We start from the raw sequence: 19346 nt of genomic DNA on the forward strand, positions 1-19346 counted from the left end.
CGTGCTGACAATGAATGAAGTTGGAGCACAAATGTCACAGAAAACTCCAAGACTTGTCCAGATTCCAGCAGTCCTCTGAAATGCAGAAGAAAATAATGACCGTGGTGAAAAATAAGCTCTCTTTTCTAAACTATTCAAACGGGATTGTTAAGAAACAGGTATATGCCTTTTTTTTTTTTTTGTGTAGAAACTATAATGAAATTAATTCCTACTAGAAAAAGATATAGAAAGGCTCTCTGCAGATGTGCATTTTCCATCAATTGGTGGCAACAGGCCGAAGGCTGCTGCAATACATCCCTACAGCTGTTGAAGTCAGCTATTTGCAGGCTGAACTCAAAGGTTATCAAAGGTAATGGAAAAACCTGCCACTGACCACAGTTGTCTTTGGATCCTGCTCTGTGCCCTGGATTATCACAGGAGTGAACGTGAACGAGGTGCAGCTCTTCAACTCCATAACTCACCAACTACTCTACTTTGACCTGCATACTTAAACGGCTTAACTCTTGTTACTTTATGCAGGGATGAATGCACTTACATGCTCCGGCTCCTCGCAGCAGGGAGGGAATTGGCCTTACCAAGTATGAGGTCCTTCTCGCCGTTTTATTATATTCACAGAAACAGTGGAGCCACTAGCACCTCTGGAAAAAAAGGGAAAAAAAAGCAACAAGAAACCTGTACCCCTCATGAACAACTTGGAAAAAAAAAAGGGGGGGGGGAAGGAGGAGAGAAAAAAAAAAGAAAGAAACCTGTACCCCTCATAAACAACGTGGGTGGTTTGAAACCTGGATGCAGACCAGGCTGTATGTCTTTTTCATATTTCCAGCCTTTGGGAATATGAATCAGTTTAGATTTCATTGGGCTATAAACCAAGATCCTTATAGGGTTTTACCAATTTCAGTATTTACCATGTACAATAACAGGAAGGCTTATTTTTATTAGCCCTAGAATCAAGCATGCCAAATGACTTCATGCCAAGTTACAGTGTCAATAGTGTCTATTAAATTTTATTACATAAAACATAAAGACAAATATGTGTTCAGATAATAGCAATGCCCAACAAAAGCAAACAGTTTTTTGTTTTTTTTTAAAGGGGGGGGAGTTGTAATTGAGACTGATAATCAACAGCTGCTGGAGGCAAAAGGCAAATGACAAGAGGGACCCTAAGAGTCAGCTTCAATTATTCAACTCCAGGCTTCCTCAGTTCCCTTTGGAGCCTAAGTCAAACTGTACGTTTCACATTTTCTCAGAGTTAAAAACAAAACAACAATGAAAAAAAAAAACACACACACACACCCCAAAAAAAATAAATGGACAACAGCCTGACAGACTTTAATATACATTCACTTCTGTGCAAGTATTAATGCTTGTTATTTCCTACACACTTTCTGTAACTCTGCCATATATGGAGCAACTCTCAGCTGTGCTTCCCGAGTGCTCAGAGCTCAGAGTGCAGGACTGGGTGCTGCATTTATTGCACACACTTGGGTACGTGCTGTATTATTTCTCATAAGCCACAAGATAAAGGCTTTAAGCTGGTAAATGTATTTTCTTAAGCAATAAACTTTGAAAACAGCTCTTATTCATCCAGTATATTATAGTGGCATGAAAGGTTCCATTATAGTGTGTTAAACAAACACAGTTGAGATTGTTAAGCCAATGGAAGGTAGTATCATGCAACTCCCACTAAAGGCAATGAAAGTTTTATTTGGAAAGATTACAGTTATGGAACTCAAATTGACTATCAGCTCTGTTTAAGAAAGGCCTGACCTACCAATTAAGTCAACGTGAGTCCTTCTCTCAAGTGTAATGGGCTTTGGAGTAGGTCCTAAGTCTCTGTTTTGGGGCTCTTTTCTTTGTTTGTTTAATTTTCACTTCTAGTCAGGGCAAACTGAACGGCTTCAACATCTAGCAAGCCCAGGGACTGTGTGCACTGCATTTCAGCACTGGTAAATTTATAGTCTGTGGGTCTCACAATGTATTTCCTTTCCTCCTCGAACATCAGCTCCTGGAGTCACGTGATCTCTGCCTTCATTTGAGATGGTCTGAACTTTTGGGTAGACCTGTGCGGTGTCAAGAGTTGGACTTGATGATCCTTAAGGGTCCCTTCCAACTCAGGATATTCTATGATTCTATGATTCTAAGTTTCCTGCCTGCTACTAGCACAAATGAACTTGAAAGTGTGACCTTAAAGAAAGCAAGTAACAAAAACACCATGTTTTCTTTTTTTCTCCATAGAAAAACACTTGGCTTTTTTAGAGCCATCTTCACTCAAGAAAGTGTTAATCTCTATTTACTGTCTCTGATCATGCTGCAGTCTCTGTAGCTTGCTGCAAAACAGCCCAGAGAAGCCGGGGCCTTCACCTGCCACTTGCAGCAGCCATGCAAGCCCTGGACATGTGTGGGCCAGAGAGAACTGCCACTGTCACCTCACACTCTACACCCTTTCCATGGCTACAGGTCTCCAGGGCTGTCAGTCTGTCAGGAACACTGAACTCACTGCAGCCTTGATTACGGCTGTGCCGCAGGCTGCACGGAGCTGCCCTGCCCTGGGTTGAGCGGCGGAGCCCGTTCTGCCTCACTGCACTCACAGGGCGCCTAGCAGCACCGCACCTGCTGCTGCCCTTTCCCGGGCCACGAGCGTGCCTCCTACTGGAATGGCACTCCTGCTGTGCCCCACAGGAGGCAGGTGACGCCTGGCACGGGCGAGAAGACATGCCCTTGTGTCTCCCAGAAAGCAGGCACTGTGATTTCACGCTGCTCTCTAGGGCCAAGGGGCTGGGGACAGCTCTTTCTCCAGCATTCACAGAGGCCTGCCTTTTTATTTATTTGTTTGTTAATTTATTTTTATTATGTATTTTTAAAGCTCAGCTTCCCTGTTCCCGTTTATCTTGGTTTAGTCTAAAAGCGGGTGCACGGGATATCACTTGCCTCTACAGATTTTTGACTTCAGCTGAGATCTAGGATCAAATTAGAAATGCCGACTTGCTCCTCATTAGAAACACGTCCACATTCCTTTCCCCCTCGCAGTTTTTCACAGCGAGGTGTTTGATCTAACAGAAGCTGCACAACACAGACTAGCGCAAATCTTGGATGAGTGCTTTGGGAACTGGTCCCCTCAATCCTCTGGTATCAGCAGTTCCCTGCACACAGACATCTGCTGGGCAGTGCTGTCTGTGTGATCGTACGATTGCAGCCCAGCAGCCAGTAAAGGGAAGCATCTCCTAGCTGCATCTCTGCTTGCCTTTCTCTCAAAGCTCAAAGGTGAGGCTAGCTCTCGCTCCAAAATACTTCTATCCAGAGCAAAACCTGGAGAACCAGTTACCAAAAAAGAAAACCTTGTGGTCACATTACTCTCACAACCGAGCAATTTCTGAAGAACGACTTCAGAGCTATGTAAATATGGCACCCCCTTACTCAGCAGAAAATTGGCTCCCCAAGTGCGTTCGGAGTCATATCTGCACTACAGAGCCAACTGATCTGACAGATGCTGAAGTGGATTCGATTCTCACTGCAGTCTATCAACAAAATTGCTACAGCTCCAGCCCTGCTGTTAGCTGACAGCAGGCAAGCACCAAGCCTAGCTTACAGATAACATTGTAAAGAAGCGAATCTACACAGGAACAGCACTCAGCCTAGTTACGGTGTGAGGGGCTTCACACCTGGTGACAGCTTACTGCAGCGACCCGAGGCCCCGGGTGCGTGGTGGTAGCGTCACCCCCATCAGTATTTCCCTGGCAGAGATCAGCACTGCCGGCACAGCCCATGGTACCGCACCCCAGCGTCCAGCTGCAGGACCAGCTTTTTCCCCTGGCTGTACCCAGGGCAGCGCGGACAGCCTCTCCAACAGTGAGGCGGCCCGAGGCGCACAAACAGCGCTTTCACCGGCAGCGAGAGCTCCAAACGCGCCTGCAAGACCGGCAGCCAGGGACACAGAAAGCCTTTATTCAGTATTTCTTTCGTTTACGTTCAAGCCGAGCTCTGTTCCTCACGCGACGGGCAGCCCCTCGCAGGGCGGGACCCAGAGGCGCCGCCTCACGCGGCCGGCGAGGCCCCGGTCCCGGTCCCGGCCGCCCCCCCGCCATCGCCTCACACCCACCGCACTCCGGGCGCGCAACGGCTGCAACCGCCGCTCACGCGCGCGCCCACGCGAGCGCCGCGCACGCTGCCGGGCACGTGCGGGCGGGGCCGCGGCGGTTCCTCTGGCAACGGCGCCCGTTGGGGGCGTTGGGCGGTGCCGAGCGTGCCCTCGGTTATCATGGCGGCGGCGGCGACATCTCCCCGACCCTCTTTTATTAGCTGGGGCTCTAGTAAACTAATCAGGGAACAGTTCGGGCAGAGGCCATTTTTCGAGTAGTAATGTTGTTACTGTGAAGGTCTGTGGGTATAAGCAGAGTCTGCAGGGGAAGGCAAGAGCTTTTATTAGCACAGCTGATGCAAGTAAAAAACAAACAACAACGACAGACCAGACTGGCTTGCAGGCACAGCAGCCTTTCTTTGGCTCCACAAAACGACTTGAGCACCAGTAGTGCTTATCCCCCAAGTAGCATCTGCTACGCGTGTTGGATACCTGAACTTTATTCAGATGCTGCTAGCCTTCCCTACCATACGTGTTGCATATGCAGTTCTTCCATTTACATCTGTTTTCAAGGTGTACCTCGGAAAGCTGGAGGTCTTTGGCACCCTCTGGACCCTTGTGCTGCACTGAGCAGGGAACACACTAGCACAGCCTCAGCAGCTCTCCTAGTTTGTTTTCTGCTGCAGCCAAGGGGCTTTGATCAGCCATCAGTCCTGGTCACAGCATAACCCTGCTGCTGCTTACATGGCATAGCCCAGAGGCAGGAGCTGCCTGGGACAGAATTCACTACAGACAATGGGACCAGAAGAGAGCAGTACAAACCAGTTAATAGGACACATTTGTGCCCCTGCCCTCTCCGGGCCTCGACGAGTATCACTGCCTCCTAGTCAGAACTCAGCCCCAAAGCCTTTCACAGTGGTAGATGCACAAATCAGCATGTTTTCAGCAGCTGAAATAGATACAGTCCTTTACTTCAAAGCTGTCAGCAGTGGCAGCACTGGCCAGGTGGCAGGGAGGCTGTGCTGGAGGCACCTGTAGGACAACACGATAATTAGAAGATAATGCAGTCACCTGAGAGGAGAAACCTAGATTCCTGCCCTGTTTGTGCATTTTATGTTACAAGCCCAGTAGAAACAAACAAATAATGGATGTTTACAGGAGCTGGGGTAGGAACTGGCACTCTGGTTTCCTCTTAGCCCAGATTTAATACCCTAATCAATAGGCTAAAGCTATTTCTCAGTACGTGTCTGCTTAATTATTCAGTGCAAACAAGGACAAGATCCACAAGAGAGATGAAATGCAGTTGCCTGAGAACTGCTTTGAACCAGGGCCTTCCCCCAGGATGTGGGATATGCAAGGACGAACCTCCTTGGAGGAAGAACATTCTATCCAAATCACCTACTGAAAGAGAAATGTTATAGTTCCCAAACTTTTATTTAAATGCAAGGCTATGCCTCTTCCAGCTGCAGCTTTATGAGAGAAGAATGGTGCCCTCTGTTGTTCTAGAGAGAAGCTGCTATGATTTAGGGGACTGAAAGCATGAATGTGGTTGCTTTTTCCAGTTCTACAGAATCTTACAGATGCTCTGGTTTTGGCATAAGCACAGTTTGCTGGGTCTGAAAACTAAATTAACTATACTCAAGACTTCAGTTTCCAGAGTAAAGTCAGGAAGGAGGCATCTGTAGAGGGGAATGTACCAACACAATGAGTAGGGAAAACCAGTTTAGTATCAGGCTGCTTAAAAAGTAGAAAATACATGTGGAATAGAGAGGAACTGCTTATTACAAGTGGTACACAGGCAACTAAAGAAGATGGGAATATGTGTGGGCAAGGATCAGAGTGAAAGCTGCCTATGCATCCTTCAACATCTGGGAGAGGAGTTACCATCGTCTAACAAGCTGCTGTCATCAGACGATGTTTGTGGGCACTCCTAGTCCATCAGTAAAGAAAAATGCATGTGTAAACATGGGTTGTTTGTGTTCTGGGCACAACACTGGGAAGGTGTGTGTTTGGACTGCAGTTTGTAGAAGGTATTTTAAGCAAGTTTGCTGATGACACCAAACTTGGAGGAGTTGTGTACTCGAATGAGGGTGGAAAGGCCTTACAGAGGGATCTGGATAGGTTGGAGAGATGGGCGATCACCAACCGCATGAAGTTCAATAAGAGCAAGTGCCGGGTCCTGCACCTGGGACGGGGAAACCCTGGCTGCACGTACAGACTGGGCGATGAGACGCTGGAGAGCAGCCTAGAAGAGAGGGATCTGGGGGTCGTGGTAGACAGCAAGCTGAATATGAGCCAGCAGTGTGCCCTGGCAGCCAGGAGGGCCAACCGTGTCCTGGGGTGCATCAAGCATGGCATCGCTAGTAGGTCAAGGGTGGTGATTGTCCCGCTCTACTCTGCGCTGGTGAGGCCTCACCTCGAGTACTGTGTGCAGTTCTGGGCACCACAGTATAAAAAGGACATGAAACTGTTGGAGAGTGTCCAGAGGAGGGCTACAAAGATGGTGAAAGGCCTGGAGGGGAAGACGTACGAGGAACGGCTGAGGGCACTGGGCCTGTTCAGCCTGGAGAAGAGGAGGCTGAGGGGAGACCTCATCGCAGTCTACAACTTCCTCGTAAGGGGGTGTCGAGAGGCAGGAGACCTTTTCTCCATTAACACCAGTGACAGGACCCGCGGGAACGGGGTTAAGCTGAAGCAGGGGAAATTTAGGCTTGACATCAGGAGGGGGTTCTTCACAGAGAGGGTGGTTGCACACTGGAACAGGCTCCCCAGGGAAGTGGTCACTGCACCGAGCCTGACTGAGTTTAAGAAGAGATTGGACTGTGCACTTAGTCACATGGTCTGAACTTTTGGGTAGACCTGTGCGGTGTCAAGAGTTGGACTTGATGATCCTTAAGGGTCCCTTCCAACTCAGGATATTCTATGATTCTGTGATTCTATGATTTGTTCTACAGAACTGAGAAATAAGAAAGTGAAGATCTACCACCCGTCTGCCTGCAAAACACGAAGCAGCTATACAAAATGCCTAACACAGCTGGTCAGGGGTGCAAATTCCAGTTCTGTAAATTACAATGTAAGTACAGTTATTTTAAATGACCTTCAAGAGTAATCCGTATACCATGTCCCAGGAGCTATCTATGGGATGCATGCTCCCATCAGTGTCCTGCCAGGCCTCGAAGGCATTCCCAAGAGTCTAGCTGTTTCCTGCAATTGCTGAGCATGCTGAGTCTGCAATAACTGTTTTAGAAATACATTGTAATGTCATGGGTTTGCCTGGGTTTAGTGACTCCATGGCCATACATTCAAAGGAGTAGAGGGCAATTCATGTGTCCATCAAAGTCAGTGACAAGGTACAACATCACTTTTGTTGTACTTGGAGATCATCTGTATCTTTTTGCTGAAACAAAGCTGCCTGGTCTGGAGCAGTGTGCTGGTGGCTGAGGGCTACCCTAGCCTTTTCCCTAGTGGGTACAGTCACATCGTTTACACTTGTACAAGCCTGTAAAGGGCTTCCCTTTAATGGAAGAGACCTGTAAAGGGCTCTCCATACATGTTACCTGTGAATCCATGTGACAATGCCATCAAGATGGATGCTGCCTCTTTTGACTGAAGGCACCACTGCATTGTGAGTCTTGAGTTTCTGGCTGGGACAGAAGGAGCAGAGGAACAGAAAGACAGGTCAGAACCACTGCCCCATCACTTGTCACAACAGCACGCTGAGAACAGGAAACCTTTTTTTGCTTCTGATCGGTCCCTGTTACCAACAGCATGAAGCAGGTGCAACTGCAATTCAGCCATGCAATTAAGAACTGCAGCAGGAACAGCCCTGTGAAACGCTCTTTTTTTTTTTGACATGTAGTTTCAAACCACTGTAGATCCTGGGGTGTCTTGAAATCAAAATATAGTTATGCCATACACAGTTTTTGCTTCTGTTACAGGAACAAAATAAATGGGTAATTACAATTTGCTCTTTTTGGATTTGCTGCATGGCTTTCCTACCAAAGTAGGCAACTTGTGTATGCAAGAGAAAGCAGTTAGCTAGGTACAGTTACCTGAAGAAGTAGAAGTCAGTCAAATTTTTATCCCCAGTTGCAGCTGCCCCAGAATTGCATCACCCAGATGGAGTTCCTTTTACTAATACCCTTCAGTTACATTTTCACCTTCTGGTTTTAATCAGACATGGGAGCCATGAAATGCAGCGCACCCATCTGCTGTGCATCAGAGAGTGTATGCATTTCCTATATGAGCCAAAAGGAGACAGAATGATGATAGGAAGTTTTCACTTGCTCTTAGTTCAGGCTCTAAGAATATTTTACCTCGTGAAGCTGAAAAAGTGGTGGAGGTAACTGGAGTCTTGATGATCTGCACTACAAGAAAACACAAACCTGATACTTTATAACAAAATAATAGTTTCACCTCCCTGGGCCTTAATTACCCAATCTGACAAGAGCAATAATAGTGTCTAGTGACTGACTACATGCACATGTATGTGTGTGCTCATATTATAACAGACTTTCTTTCTTGGGACTTTTAGACTGTGTTCCAACAATGAATGAAGATGTGTCAAACATGTCGTTTCACTAGGTACTTACACTTCTCAGGCTACTGGGCTGTTGTGCATGTGCTCACATGACGTGAAGTATGTGGTTATCTGCGTTATTGCATGCCTGGGATGGACTAAGTCCATTTTTCTATCAAAGGAGAGATTTTCATAGAAGGAGGTGCTTCCAGCTGTACACTTCCTGAGGTGACTGTGGACAAAGGTAGCAAGAACTTATTGAGCAGGATATGAGATAAAGTGCTGTGGGGCTGATTACTCATTGCTTTGTCAAACGCCTGTAGCTCACTAACTATAACGTAAGTGGATCAGATGGCAGTTCCTTAAAATGATCATTAATCTCAGAACTGAGCAGAAGGGTTAAGTCTTTGTACTGAGCATCGTTGAAGGTTGCTCATTCTTTATAGGTCTCCAGAGTAAGGGCAGCTTGACGGCTTGTTGAAGATTTTTGGGGGAAGTGCTTTCAGAAAACACATCAGAATCAAAAAAAAAAAAAAAAAAAAAAAAAGGCAGCCTTTTTGTACGATGTAACTCTTGTGCACTTTCCCTCTTCAGCCACTATAATACCAAAGGACACCTAGGTTTCTACAGACAATCATGAAATGGCAGCCTGTCACAGGGGATTACTAGTTGCTTGTACGTTCCTAGAACATCAGCAGGCCTGTGGAAATACTGGAACTTTTAGGACCAGCGAGGAAATCTCCGCCTGTTCAGTCAATCATTTCTATTGATTAGCTACAACACACGTGCAAGTAGCACTTGGGAAAGGAGTTAGGCTGCCTCTTGTAATAGCATTGTTTTGGAAGAAGAATCAGTTGAACTAAAGTTGAAATAAGAGTTTTTGTTTGTTTGTTATTCTTTTACTTGCCTTTCCTTTGTATCCCTTTAGAAAAAAAAAAATCAATTTAAAGCTAAACAAGAATTCACCTTCAGAAACCCCCAGCTTCCCTCGTCACACCTGCATCTTGCTCTTACTCTAAAGTAAAACCAACTCAGAGTGACTTTTTGTCATTCTCTGGGTACAATGAAAAAATATACTTTATTGCAATACTATCGAGATGGCACAGCCATGAACAGGACCACACAGGGCTAAGTACTGTTTGCCAAACAAATAGGAAACAAGACACCATTCCCCACAGGGCTTGCAGTATATATAGACAAAGTCAAAGGGGATGAAGCAGTATTATCTCAAGCTTACAGCTGGGGGACTCCAATCCAGAGGGATTATAGTAGCTTGCCCAAGGTCACACACAGGAAATCTGTGGCAAAGCTGTAAAGAGAAACAAGAGCTTCCCAGTCCCAGGCACAATATAATTTCAGAGACGGAATGCTTCAGCCCACGTCTGTACTTAAGGTTTCAGAAGGGCCTTAGCTTGCCTCACAGAGACTGTGGGAACTGCATCACGCCACACGCATGCTGCAACATGGGCAGCTCTTTATAAGTATTATTGTGTCCTTCCTGCAAGAATGCATTTAAAGGTGGCATGTTGTGTATTTTACGATTCCCTATTGTGTGCTGTATGCCCAGAAAAGCTGCTTTGCAACGTGGCTTTGTGACTGTGCTGTTCGAGGCATGTCAGCATGTGCTGCTGCCCTCTCGTGTAGACCTTGCTGTAATTGCAGTGATCTGACAGAGTCAAAGGGGGCACAACTATCGGGTGCCCTGCATCTCGTGTAGCCTTTCACACCAACGCACAGCTAACGGACACTGCTACCTTTCTCGTTCAGCTGTGTCAGTGTCTCAGCCATGCTGGTTTTGTTCATGAGACAAGCTACATGACAATGGAGAATCGAGGTCATAGTCTTGGTAACCATGATGCAGATCGGCTAGGTCAAGATAACAGTTAAGACAACGTTACAGCACCAAAGCATGGTAAAAGGTCAGCCAGTGTTCTTGGGTTTCTCATCAGCTTTCCAAAAGGGCACTTCTACCTCACTGATCAAAGTTCACCTCAGGTTGATACTGACTGCTAAAATCAAATCATCTTTTCTCACACACAACATTTAATCAAAAGGAGGTTGGTACACCTAATAAAAAGGGTATATCATTGCAGGTTGTGACAGGTACAAATTTATGAGAAGCTTCATGGGCAGCAACAAAGACATTCCAGTTATTCCCCATTTAAAGGCTGGCCTGCGTTTTATTTTAGCAACTGTCACTGCCTCTAAAGCTGGATGATACCCTTCACTTTCTATCACACAAGTACTGAAAGGGGCTGCAGGGCAAGTAACTGGGTTACAGCTGTTGGTGCACATCTACCCCTCTCTCCTTTTCTGTTTACCAGAAGCCTTCCTTTTTAAAATACCTAGGCAGCTGATTATTGGCAAAAGGGTTTTTGTTTGTTTTTAAGCAGACCATTCATATGCCCAGCTGGAACTGTTCTGAAGATTTTTCTTCAAACTTGCATTCATTAAAAAGAAACTTTTATTCCATCCACCTTGATCCAGGATTTAATATTAGTAATTTTATGTTGCATTTTCACACTAGACCTCCCAATTACTGTCTTCTTTCTTCCTGCTGCAGAGGGGTAAAGCAAGACAAAGTGCATAGCCAAATCAACAGACACAAAATAGCACATACAAAAACATGCACAGAAGGGGGAAAACATAGCTGGAACTAGCATCAATTTATAGCTGGAGCATAGCATAAATTCCATATTTTGCAGTAACAGCTTAAATGAAAGCATGCTGTTGTGGAATGAGCCATAATGTATGCAACTAATAACGTGATTAAATGAGACAGGGGTGTGGGATATAGCTTATAACCGTTACAGGCCAAATACCATTCATCTGTGTATTACTGTTCAAGAATCTGTCCCGTTGAGTGAGCTTCACGTTGTTTCCATAACTTTGCTTTTCCTTGATATACCTGTGACTTAGAGGACTGGAAACTGAAAGGTCATACATACTTAACTCATGTGGACCCAAGCAAAATCTAGAGACTGACACCCAACTGGCGACTGTTGCAGCTGAAGATCCCTTCTGGTGTAGCTGCCTTTCACCATTCAACCTCTGGATGACTAAACTAAACAGGTCACTCTGATGACCTCTCCCACCACATAACAGAATGCAGAGATTCCTGCTGCCCTTCCACAGCCAGGGATTCAGATCAGAAAAGCATCTCCATAAAATAAAAACAAACAAAATTTATTTTGCAAGAGAGGTGGACATCTCTTTTAGGCATGAGTCACTGCAGAGCTTATCACACACACAGGAGAGAAACACCAGGGCTGTGTGTACAACAACGAGGAAGTTTCTTGCCCCAGGGGACATGGACAGACCCACCAGAAGCAGTACATAGACACTGGCAGTGGCTGAGCTGATCAGACAGGTGGTGAGGGTGCTCAGTTAAGTTCATCACCTCTGCTTGCATCAAGTTCCTCACTGCACTACCACATTCTGAAGAGGCTCTTTCAAGTCACCCACCTGGCAGTTGCTCACACTTAACAAATCAAAGCCACTGCTTGGTGACCTGGCAGAACACAGACAGGGAATGCGTTGCAAAGGAGGGGACACAGTGCACAGCATACCCACCTGGAAAAATCAAACAAGTCAGAGCAGCTGAGACTGCCTCCATCCAGTATTTCTGGAGAAAGTTAATGATGAAACAGTGGCTGACCTAGAAATTACCATTAGCTACAATACCAAAGGTAGCAAATACATCATTTTCAAGAAAGGCAATAATGGGGACTGTCGCTTATTGTGTTGTAATTCAGACACTAGAGAAGTTAGTTGAAACAGTCATTAAAAATCGGGTTTATAAGGAAATAGTACCTAGCTGACAAGGGTGCAACAAGCAGAACCCAGAATGGCTTTTAAATGAAATGGACCATTGATCTGGTCTGGTTTTGCAACTCATTAGGGGTCCAGTTACAATAAGCTAGTTAGTGCTGCAGCAGTCATGCACAAATATATCACTTTGTTCTATAAAGGAAAGCAAAAGATCAGAACCATTAGCTGTGCCACTGACTCTGCTGAGGGTGCTGGGAAACCTTGGTTACCACAGAAAGCAGCCAGTTGACTTGGACAGATGCAGAAAAGGGCAGCTTTCAGGAACAGACGTCCTCTACAACCTACATGGTCCTTCCAATATGAATGCCACTTGCTAGGGTTTCAGTAAAGCTCATGGCATTACCTTACTGCCTGTCCACAGTCCTACTACTGTTAGATCAGCAAATAAGATTAGGTTCCAGCTGGTTTAGGAAAAGATGGTTGGTAGGATATTAGACTATGGACTGTATATGGATAGCTTAAATAACAATTCCCTGGCTGTGATGAGTTCCTTGCCTTGATCAACAAAAATAAACTCAAGGGATCTTCACAGGCTCTGGTGTCTTCAGCACAAGAATTAAGCCTGAACCGAGCCTTCAGTTCCTTGCTCAAAGCTTGATTTCTTCCTGCTGAAGCATGCGTGCACCTTTTTTTTTTGTGTGTGCATGTGTTTTTTTTTTCTTTTCTGTGAAGATTCTGGCTGTTCAATTTCTCTCCTTGATCATCTCCAAACAAACCCCTGCCTCTCTGCTTTAAAAGTTAAACTTCGCCTGAGTTGCAGACCAATTCTATCATTTTGGGATGAATATTAATCTTTGTAATAGCTCCTCATGTGAAAACAAGCTCCTCCATCTCTTCCAGTTCCCAGGCAGCATTTATACTGAAAATATAGTTTGTGCACACTTTCTGGTGGAGGCCTCACACTGACCATCTGCATGTCCCTTGCCCCCAAGTAAATTGCCATCTGGGAGCATTCAGCGCCCTAATGCTCAACATAAGGCCGTTTCTGGAAGCACTTGAGGTCTGGACATACAGAACATCACCTTCTTCTTTGATGGACACAGTTCCAGTAGCTGTATGCGAGATGTCCGCGAGATGTATAGTGCAATTCCAGCAAACCATGAACTGTAAAGACCCAAAGTTTCAGAGGGGAATTTATTGTATGGGAGCATATTCAATATCTTTCATCAACTGTTCATGAGAATAATCAAAAATAGAAGCTTTTTAAAATGACAAAATATAGTTACACATAGTACAGATTTTTATCCTGCACTGAAGCAGAGCAGTAATCAAATGCTCATTAATGTTTTCACAGTTAATTGGCATTGCTTCTCAATGTTAAAGCTTCAGCAACTCAAGTCTCTCCAGTTAGAGACCCATTAGTTTCACTGGGTGACCATATTCATGAAGGTGAGTGTTATTCTCTGCATTTTGATACCCTCTACTAAATACAGTGGCCATACTTGAACCATCTCAGAACCCTCTGCCCATCTCAGAACTCTTTGAATTTTCAGAGGTACCTTCAGAGGTACTGGCTATGCTTGAAATGAGACATCTTTGCTGCAACGTAAAGATTTTTCCATCAGAGCACACTTTTAGGCCCAGTTCAGAAACACATCTATGGAATTCTCAAGAATATGGTCAAGCCATATTTGGTTCAAAGGGCCCCAGATCTTTACAACCACATCTACTTGCTGTGTCTCTCATAAGCACTGCACACTAGTACGATGCATTAGCCAGTATTTGGTCACACATGTAAGTTGCTTGCAAGATGGCAAAGGATTTGAACATTCTTCAGCACTTCATTTACTCAAGGCCTAAATGCATTCACTGCATGCATGTATTTATGTATATACCACACATACCCTCAACCATTCCCACAACATTATTGCAACAATTCTTCGCTGGTATAACAGTTTATATACCAAGTTTCACTTCTTTAGGTTTATATAAACATAGAAAATAGGTCTGAAGAGAGCTAGAACAGCTTTCAATTAGTCACTATATTGGCATTGAAAGCTTTATTTTGAAAACTTTAAGCAGCAATACTGAATAAATAGACAGAATGATTGTTTTGTCATCTCCATACAACCGATGGCCTTCATCCAAAACATTAAAATACTGTAGCAAATAGAATAAACATGCATGTTTCAATGTTCTAAAAAAAATAAAAGTGTAATATAAAAGTAACACTTTAACACTTATTTTAATACAGTACAGACTATTAGAGACTATTTTATGGAAAAAAATATCTGAATACAGTTTTGTTATTTATATTGATCATTAAGGCCCAATTCACTCAAGTTAATGCACATCAGGAATTTATATGCTTCAAGATAACTCACTAAAAATGACAAGATCAATATTTTGCTCATACTCTTATGATCCCAGTTCACTAAAATAATGCAATACTCTTCACAATAAAAAGAAGGCAATTAGTGCCCCAAGAGGAGATTTATTTCACTAAACGATCTTTTCCCTCTAACTTCACAATGAAAACATGTTTGCATATTGCTAATGCTAGTGATAGGTCTCTTGCTGAAGAACTTTCTTCCAACTTGCTAGGGTTTAGAAAAGCAAGTAATCTCAAAGCTATCAGCATTTTCAGAAGCAATTCAGGCACTTGGGAACCTAAGTCCCACTGAAAGGTAATGGGAGGCAGGTTCCTGGCTCACTTTTCAAAGTGGGACTTGCATTTCTCCGTTGCTTGGGCATTTAGAATGTTTACCTCAGCCTTACCCTATGGGCTTGCCAAACAATCACTCTCCCCTTTTTCCCCCAACAACCAGTGAAAATAAACTGTATCCTCACAGATGAGAGAGGTAACACAGTTAATTATCATTAGTAATAAATTACAGGAGTTCTCCATATAAATTCCCTGTGCACTGGAAAATAGTGCTTGTGTATTCAACTATTTAAAGCAAACAAAAGAACTATCATGCTGGCCAGTACATAATATGGCACTTGTTAGAATTAGCATGTGTAGCTTCCTTTTTGCTAATGCCCCATGAGGAGGTTTGAAACACTTCGGAAAATGAAATTTTCTATTTTTGTAAAGAAAGAGTGAGGTTCTGTAGTTGATCAGAAGCAAAACTCTTACCACCATAATGTGAGGAAATTTTATAACTAATACATTATTCAATTCACATTTAATGCAAGGGCATGCCATTTCTTTTTGGTTTATTTACAGAGAGGGTGCAAATGCTACAAACTTTAACCTGGGTGAAATTTAATAAGCAACAGGAGGGGGGGAAGAGGGGGTTGTGAATTTGTCACTGTCTCACAAATGTTCAGATACGAACGCCTCTCCTTACCCACAACAACAGTGGTTGAAACTGTAAATGTTTTCTATATCACCTTGACATATGCTAAAGCCCTGATATGGAGGGTCCACTCAATGATGCAGTGGTCACTCCTGAGCCAGCTCCAGGCTGGCCCTTCTGTCAAATGGCTGCTGCAACCAGCAGATACCTTTAAAACAAAAAAACAAAAAAACAAAAACAAAAAACTTAAATGGGAAAATCCTTCTTAGGTTCTATTACGAAGCTGTAACTCAAGACCTCCAAAGCTGCTCCTCCCCTTCCTTTAAATCCTTTTCCTCTTCTCTCCAACCTAAAGAACAGCCTGGCAGAAAAAGAGGGCAGCTTTTATGATCCAAGAGTTCAATAACTTCAAACTGATATCTGTGGGAGACGGACCAGTTACTTAAAGTATGACACAAGCACTAGCTGGGTAAGTACACTAATCTGCCTTAAAATTGCTTCATCTCAGTACAAGGCTGAGATTGCAACAGGCTTTTCCTTGTGTCCCCCTGTGCCCCCATGCAGCATAATTCGGGCCAGACTTTGCAAGGTGCTGAGTGCCTCAGTTCTCTAATGTCAAGAGGAGGTGCTGAAGATGCAAGATATCCACTGGAGATGGCCATTTTTTTTCTGTAAATTGAACCCAGAATGTAAGGCATATATGCTCAAGTACCTTGGACAGATATCGTCCCCAAACTATGTATATTTTACACTTTTTTAATATATATATTTATATATATACACATTCTCTTTTTCATACAAAGTTATGGGCACAGTAAACATGAGCACAGAATTGTGATAACTAACAGTAAAATCTGTGAGCACTGCAAAGATTACTCGGGTAGGAACATCTCATTTTCCAGTTACTCACGAGGAAAAAAAAAGACCTGATAATTTAACCATTAAAAATTCAGAGTCCATTTGGAAAGGTCCTTTATATATTCACAGCCTTATCTGTTGCTGTTAGTCTAAATACAGCAGCATTTTTAGAATATATGAAGCTATTAATAAGTGGAAAGGAAAAATGCATTAAACACTCAGGAGTCCTTCATCTACTATATCTTATAAAGCTTCCATTTGTCACTATGACTAGGACTTTCCTTTTTTTTTGTTGTTTCTTTTTCTTTTAAAAAAAGTTCCTTTTTTAAAGTCCCCCCTTCAAAAAAAAAAAAAAAAAAGAAGAAGGAAATTTAAATTAACATTTATCTGCACATCAGTAAATTGACACAAGAGGATGCTAGGAGTTTAAAATTCTTCAGCATTTTCTATGGCAAAAAGCTGGGAGTTTCCTACCAGTGGTAAAATCCTCACCTAACAAAAGGCATCAGGAGTTTTGTCATTTTGCCACCCACTGAAGTCTGGGGTTACCCTTTGCATTTATGTGCTGGGGACCTAAGTATTAAATACTGCAGTGAACATACTGTGAGTCCTGTCATGTCAAGGTGAACTCAAATGTGTGGATAATAGTTTGAGTTCCTACTAAAACAGCAATCCGAAATCAAAATGCAACTAGGTAAGGCCCACCCATTCTCTGACTCATCCACAAGGTTGTAGCCTCCTAATGTATATCAAGTGTCTCACTGATGCCAGAAACTCTCTCTGGAAACTTGGTGTGCACACTCTCAATCAATGTCGAGGCCTATAACTAACATGCTACTTGGTAGTATCTTTCTTTCTGCACAGAAGCCATTTTGTCAAAAACTTTGCTTAGCTTTGATTGCATTATAGTGACATCAAGATGTAATATTATCACTTTTTTTTTGTTGTTGTTAAAATAAAAAAAAATCCAGATTTCCTTCTTGTAAGCTTTATGATCTGTAACTGACTAAGTAGAAATACATCTTTCAAAGGGGCTAAAGCCTACCATTTATTACTGGGGACCTGGAATAAAATCCTGGCCCTGCTCAAGTCAGTAGAAGCTCTGCTATTCACTTCACAGGACTCTGCCAGATTTCTTCCCTCCACAAAACTTAAGTGAATTCTGGAAAGCTGGAAGAGGATGCTCATTTGTGTTGTTTTGTTTTCTCTCCTCCAACAGCAAGATTTATTGCAAAACAAGAACACTGTAATGGCTAGTGGTAAAAATAAAGTACAAAATCACACACAGTGAAAGCCTCCTACTCTCTTTTGGTGAGATAAATGAAGACAATTTCTTACTTGTTCTTTTCTCAAAAGGCATATACAATGTGGCAAAATATTTCAAATATACATTCTATATAATAAAATATCATCTAACTAGTGCATCCTCAATCATATGCTGTAAATATTCTTACCAAGCCAAGGTTTAAATTCCACAAGTCTTTTGAACACTAGGTGCTTCATTCAAGGCAGACTCAACAGCAAGTAAATCCCACAGACTCACTTTTCAAGCCTTAAAAGGTAGCAATGGATGGAACAGGACACACGACCCACAACAGAAATTAACAAAGTCAGTGGTGAGAAACCATCTTAAAAGTTCAGCACTCAAAACAACTCTCTGCATTGCAAGTTGTTGTACTTGATCAAATGGTGGATGTTTGTACATGCAAGTTAAAGTCACCTTGTCAGACGGATGTACAACCATACATGATTATTCACAAGTTAAAAATAAAAAAATATAAAAGGTCAACATTCACACGTCCATTGATTAAATGGAATAAATTAAACCTCAGATCAGCTGCATACATGGTTTCCTTCACCCTCAGTCTTTTATTTACGCCTATACATGGAATAATACTTTCCCGAACACTTCTGAAGTAGCAAAAACAAATGAAGGTTTTTGCACTCTAGCTGCGTGACAGCAAGTTCATTGTTGCCAATTAAGAATTGAGACAGTTCCTGTCTCTTTAGCATCAGTGCACAGGGTATGGCTCCAAGTGGTATGTTGGAGGAAGAAAAAAAAACACATGGTGGCTTAACAGAAAAAAGCTTCTTCCATTCATCATTGGCAGAATAAAACAAGTGTATCTTGTCCAGGGTACCTTGCTAGGTCCTCTCCAGAAGAGGTATATACTGTCATACGTAAATGCCCTCCGGGTTAAAACCAGACGACAAGGGATTCTGCAGAATCCGAAGGTTACTGGGGAGCTGCCTCGATGAGCCAGGGCGCTTCAATGACCCAGACTGAAATGTTGGCTCTGCACAAGAAAGACAGCAATTAGAAAAGTCATCATCAAGAGCAGCATCCGTAGAACACCTGTCTTCTTCCTGCTTAGTTGTGCAGTTAGTGCAGGTTAGAAAAAGAATACCACACACACCAAAAAACCCAAATACCTGACTAGGAAGCGATGAGATCTGAGGTGCACACTTCCCACTCATTGCAAAATAGAGGTATATCTACTCAATATAATTACCCTTCCACAAGGAACACATACACATGCAATACATTTATGTAGCAATGTGCAGAAAGAACTTGTACCTGTACATAAACTCAACACTTCCTGCACACTTGAAAGAGAAACTTCATACTCTTCAAGTGCTGATGTTTAAGGCCTGGTTGTTTTGTCTCCTCTTCCCACCTTCTTACCCTACCAATACCTTTTGGTTTGAAAGTTTACAGCTAAAGGGAACGCTGAGACAAACAGGTCTATGTAAGCAGACCACTAGATAAGGCACAACACAGCAGAGGCAACAGAAAGCAAAGAAGTTTCTGCTTGTGCCG

At 43.3% G+C, this 19346-nt stretch overlaps 1 protein-coding gene across 3 annotated transcripts in view; it reads right to left on the minus strand.

Moving 5' to 3' along the window:
• Positions 1–14408: 14408 nt before the first annotated feature.
• Positions 14409–19346, minus strand: part of RASSF8 (Ras association domain family member 8) — a 91021-nt gene continuing 86083 nt past the window's right edge. For all 3 annotated transcript variants that reach the window (XM_027450014.3, XM_027450015.3, XM_027450013.3), the window contains one exon: positions 14409–18822. In XM_027450014.3, the coding sequence (XP_027305815.1) occupies positions 18701–18822 (122 nt within the window). In that variant the 3' untranslated portion in view covers positions 14409–18700. The remainder of the gene's footprint in view (positions 18823–19346) is intronic.

This window comes from Anas platyrhynchos, chromosome 1, assembly GCF_047663525.1.
Source record: "Anas platyrhynchos isolate ZD024472 breed Pekin duck chromosome 1, IASCAAS_PekinDuck_T2T, whole genome shotgun sequence".
NCBI classification, from domain to species: Eukaryota; Metazoa; Chordata; class Aves; order Anseriformes; family Anatidae; genus Anas; species Anas platyrhynchos.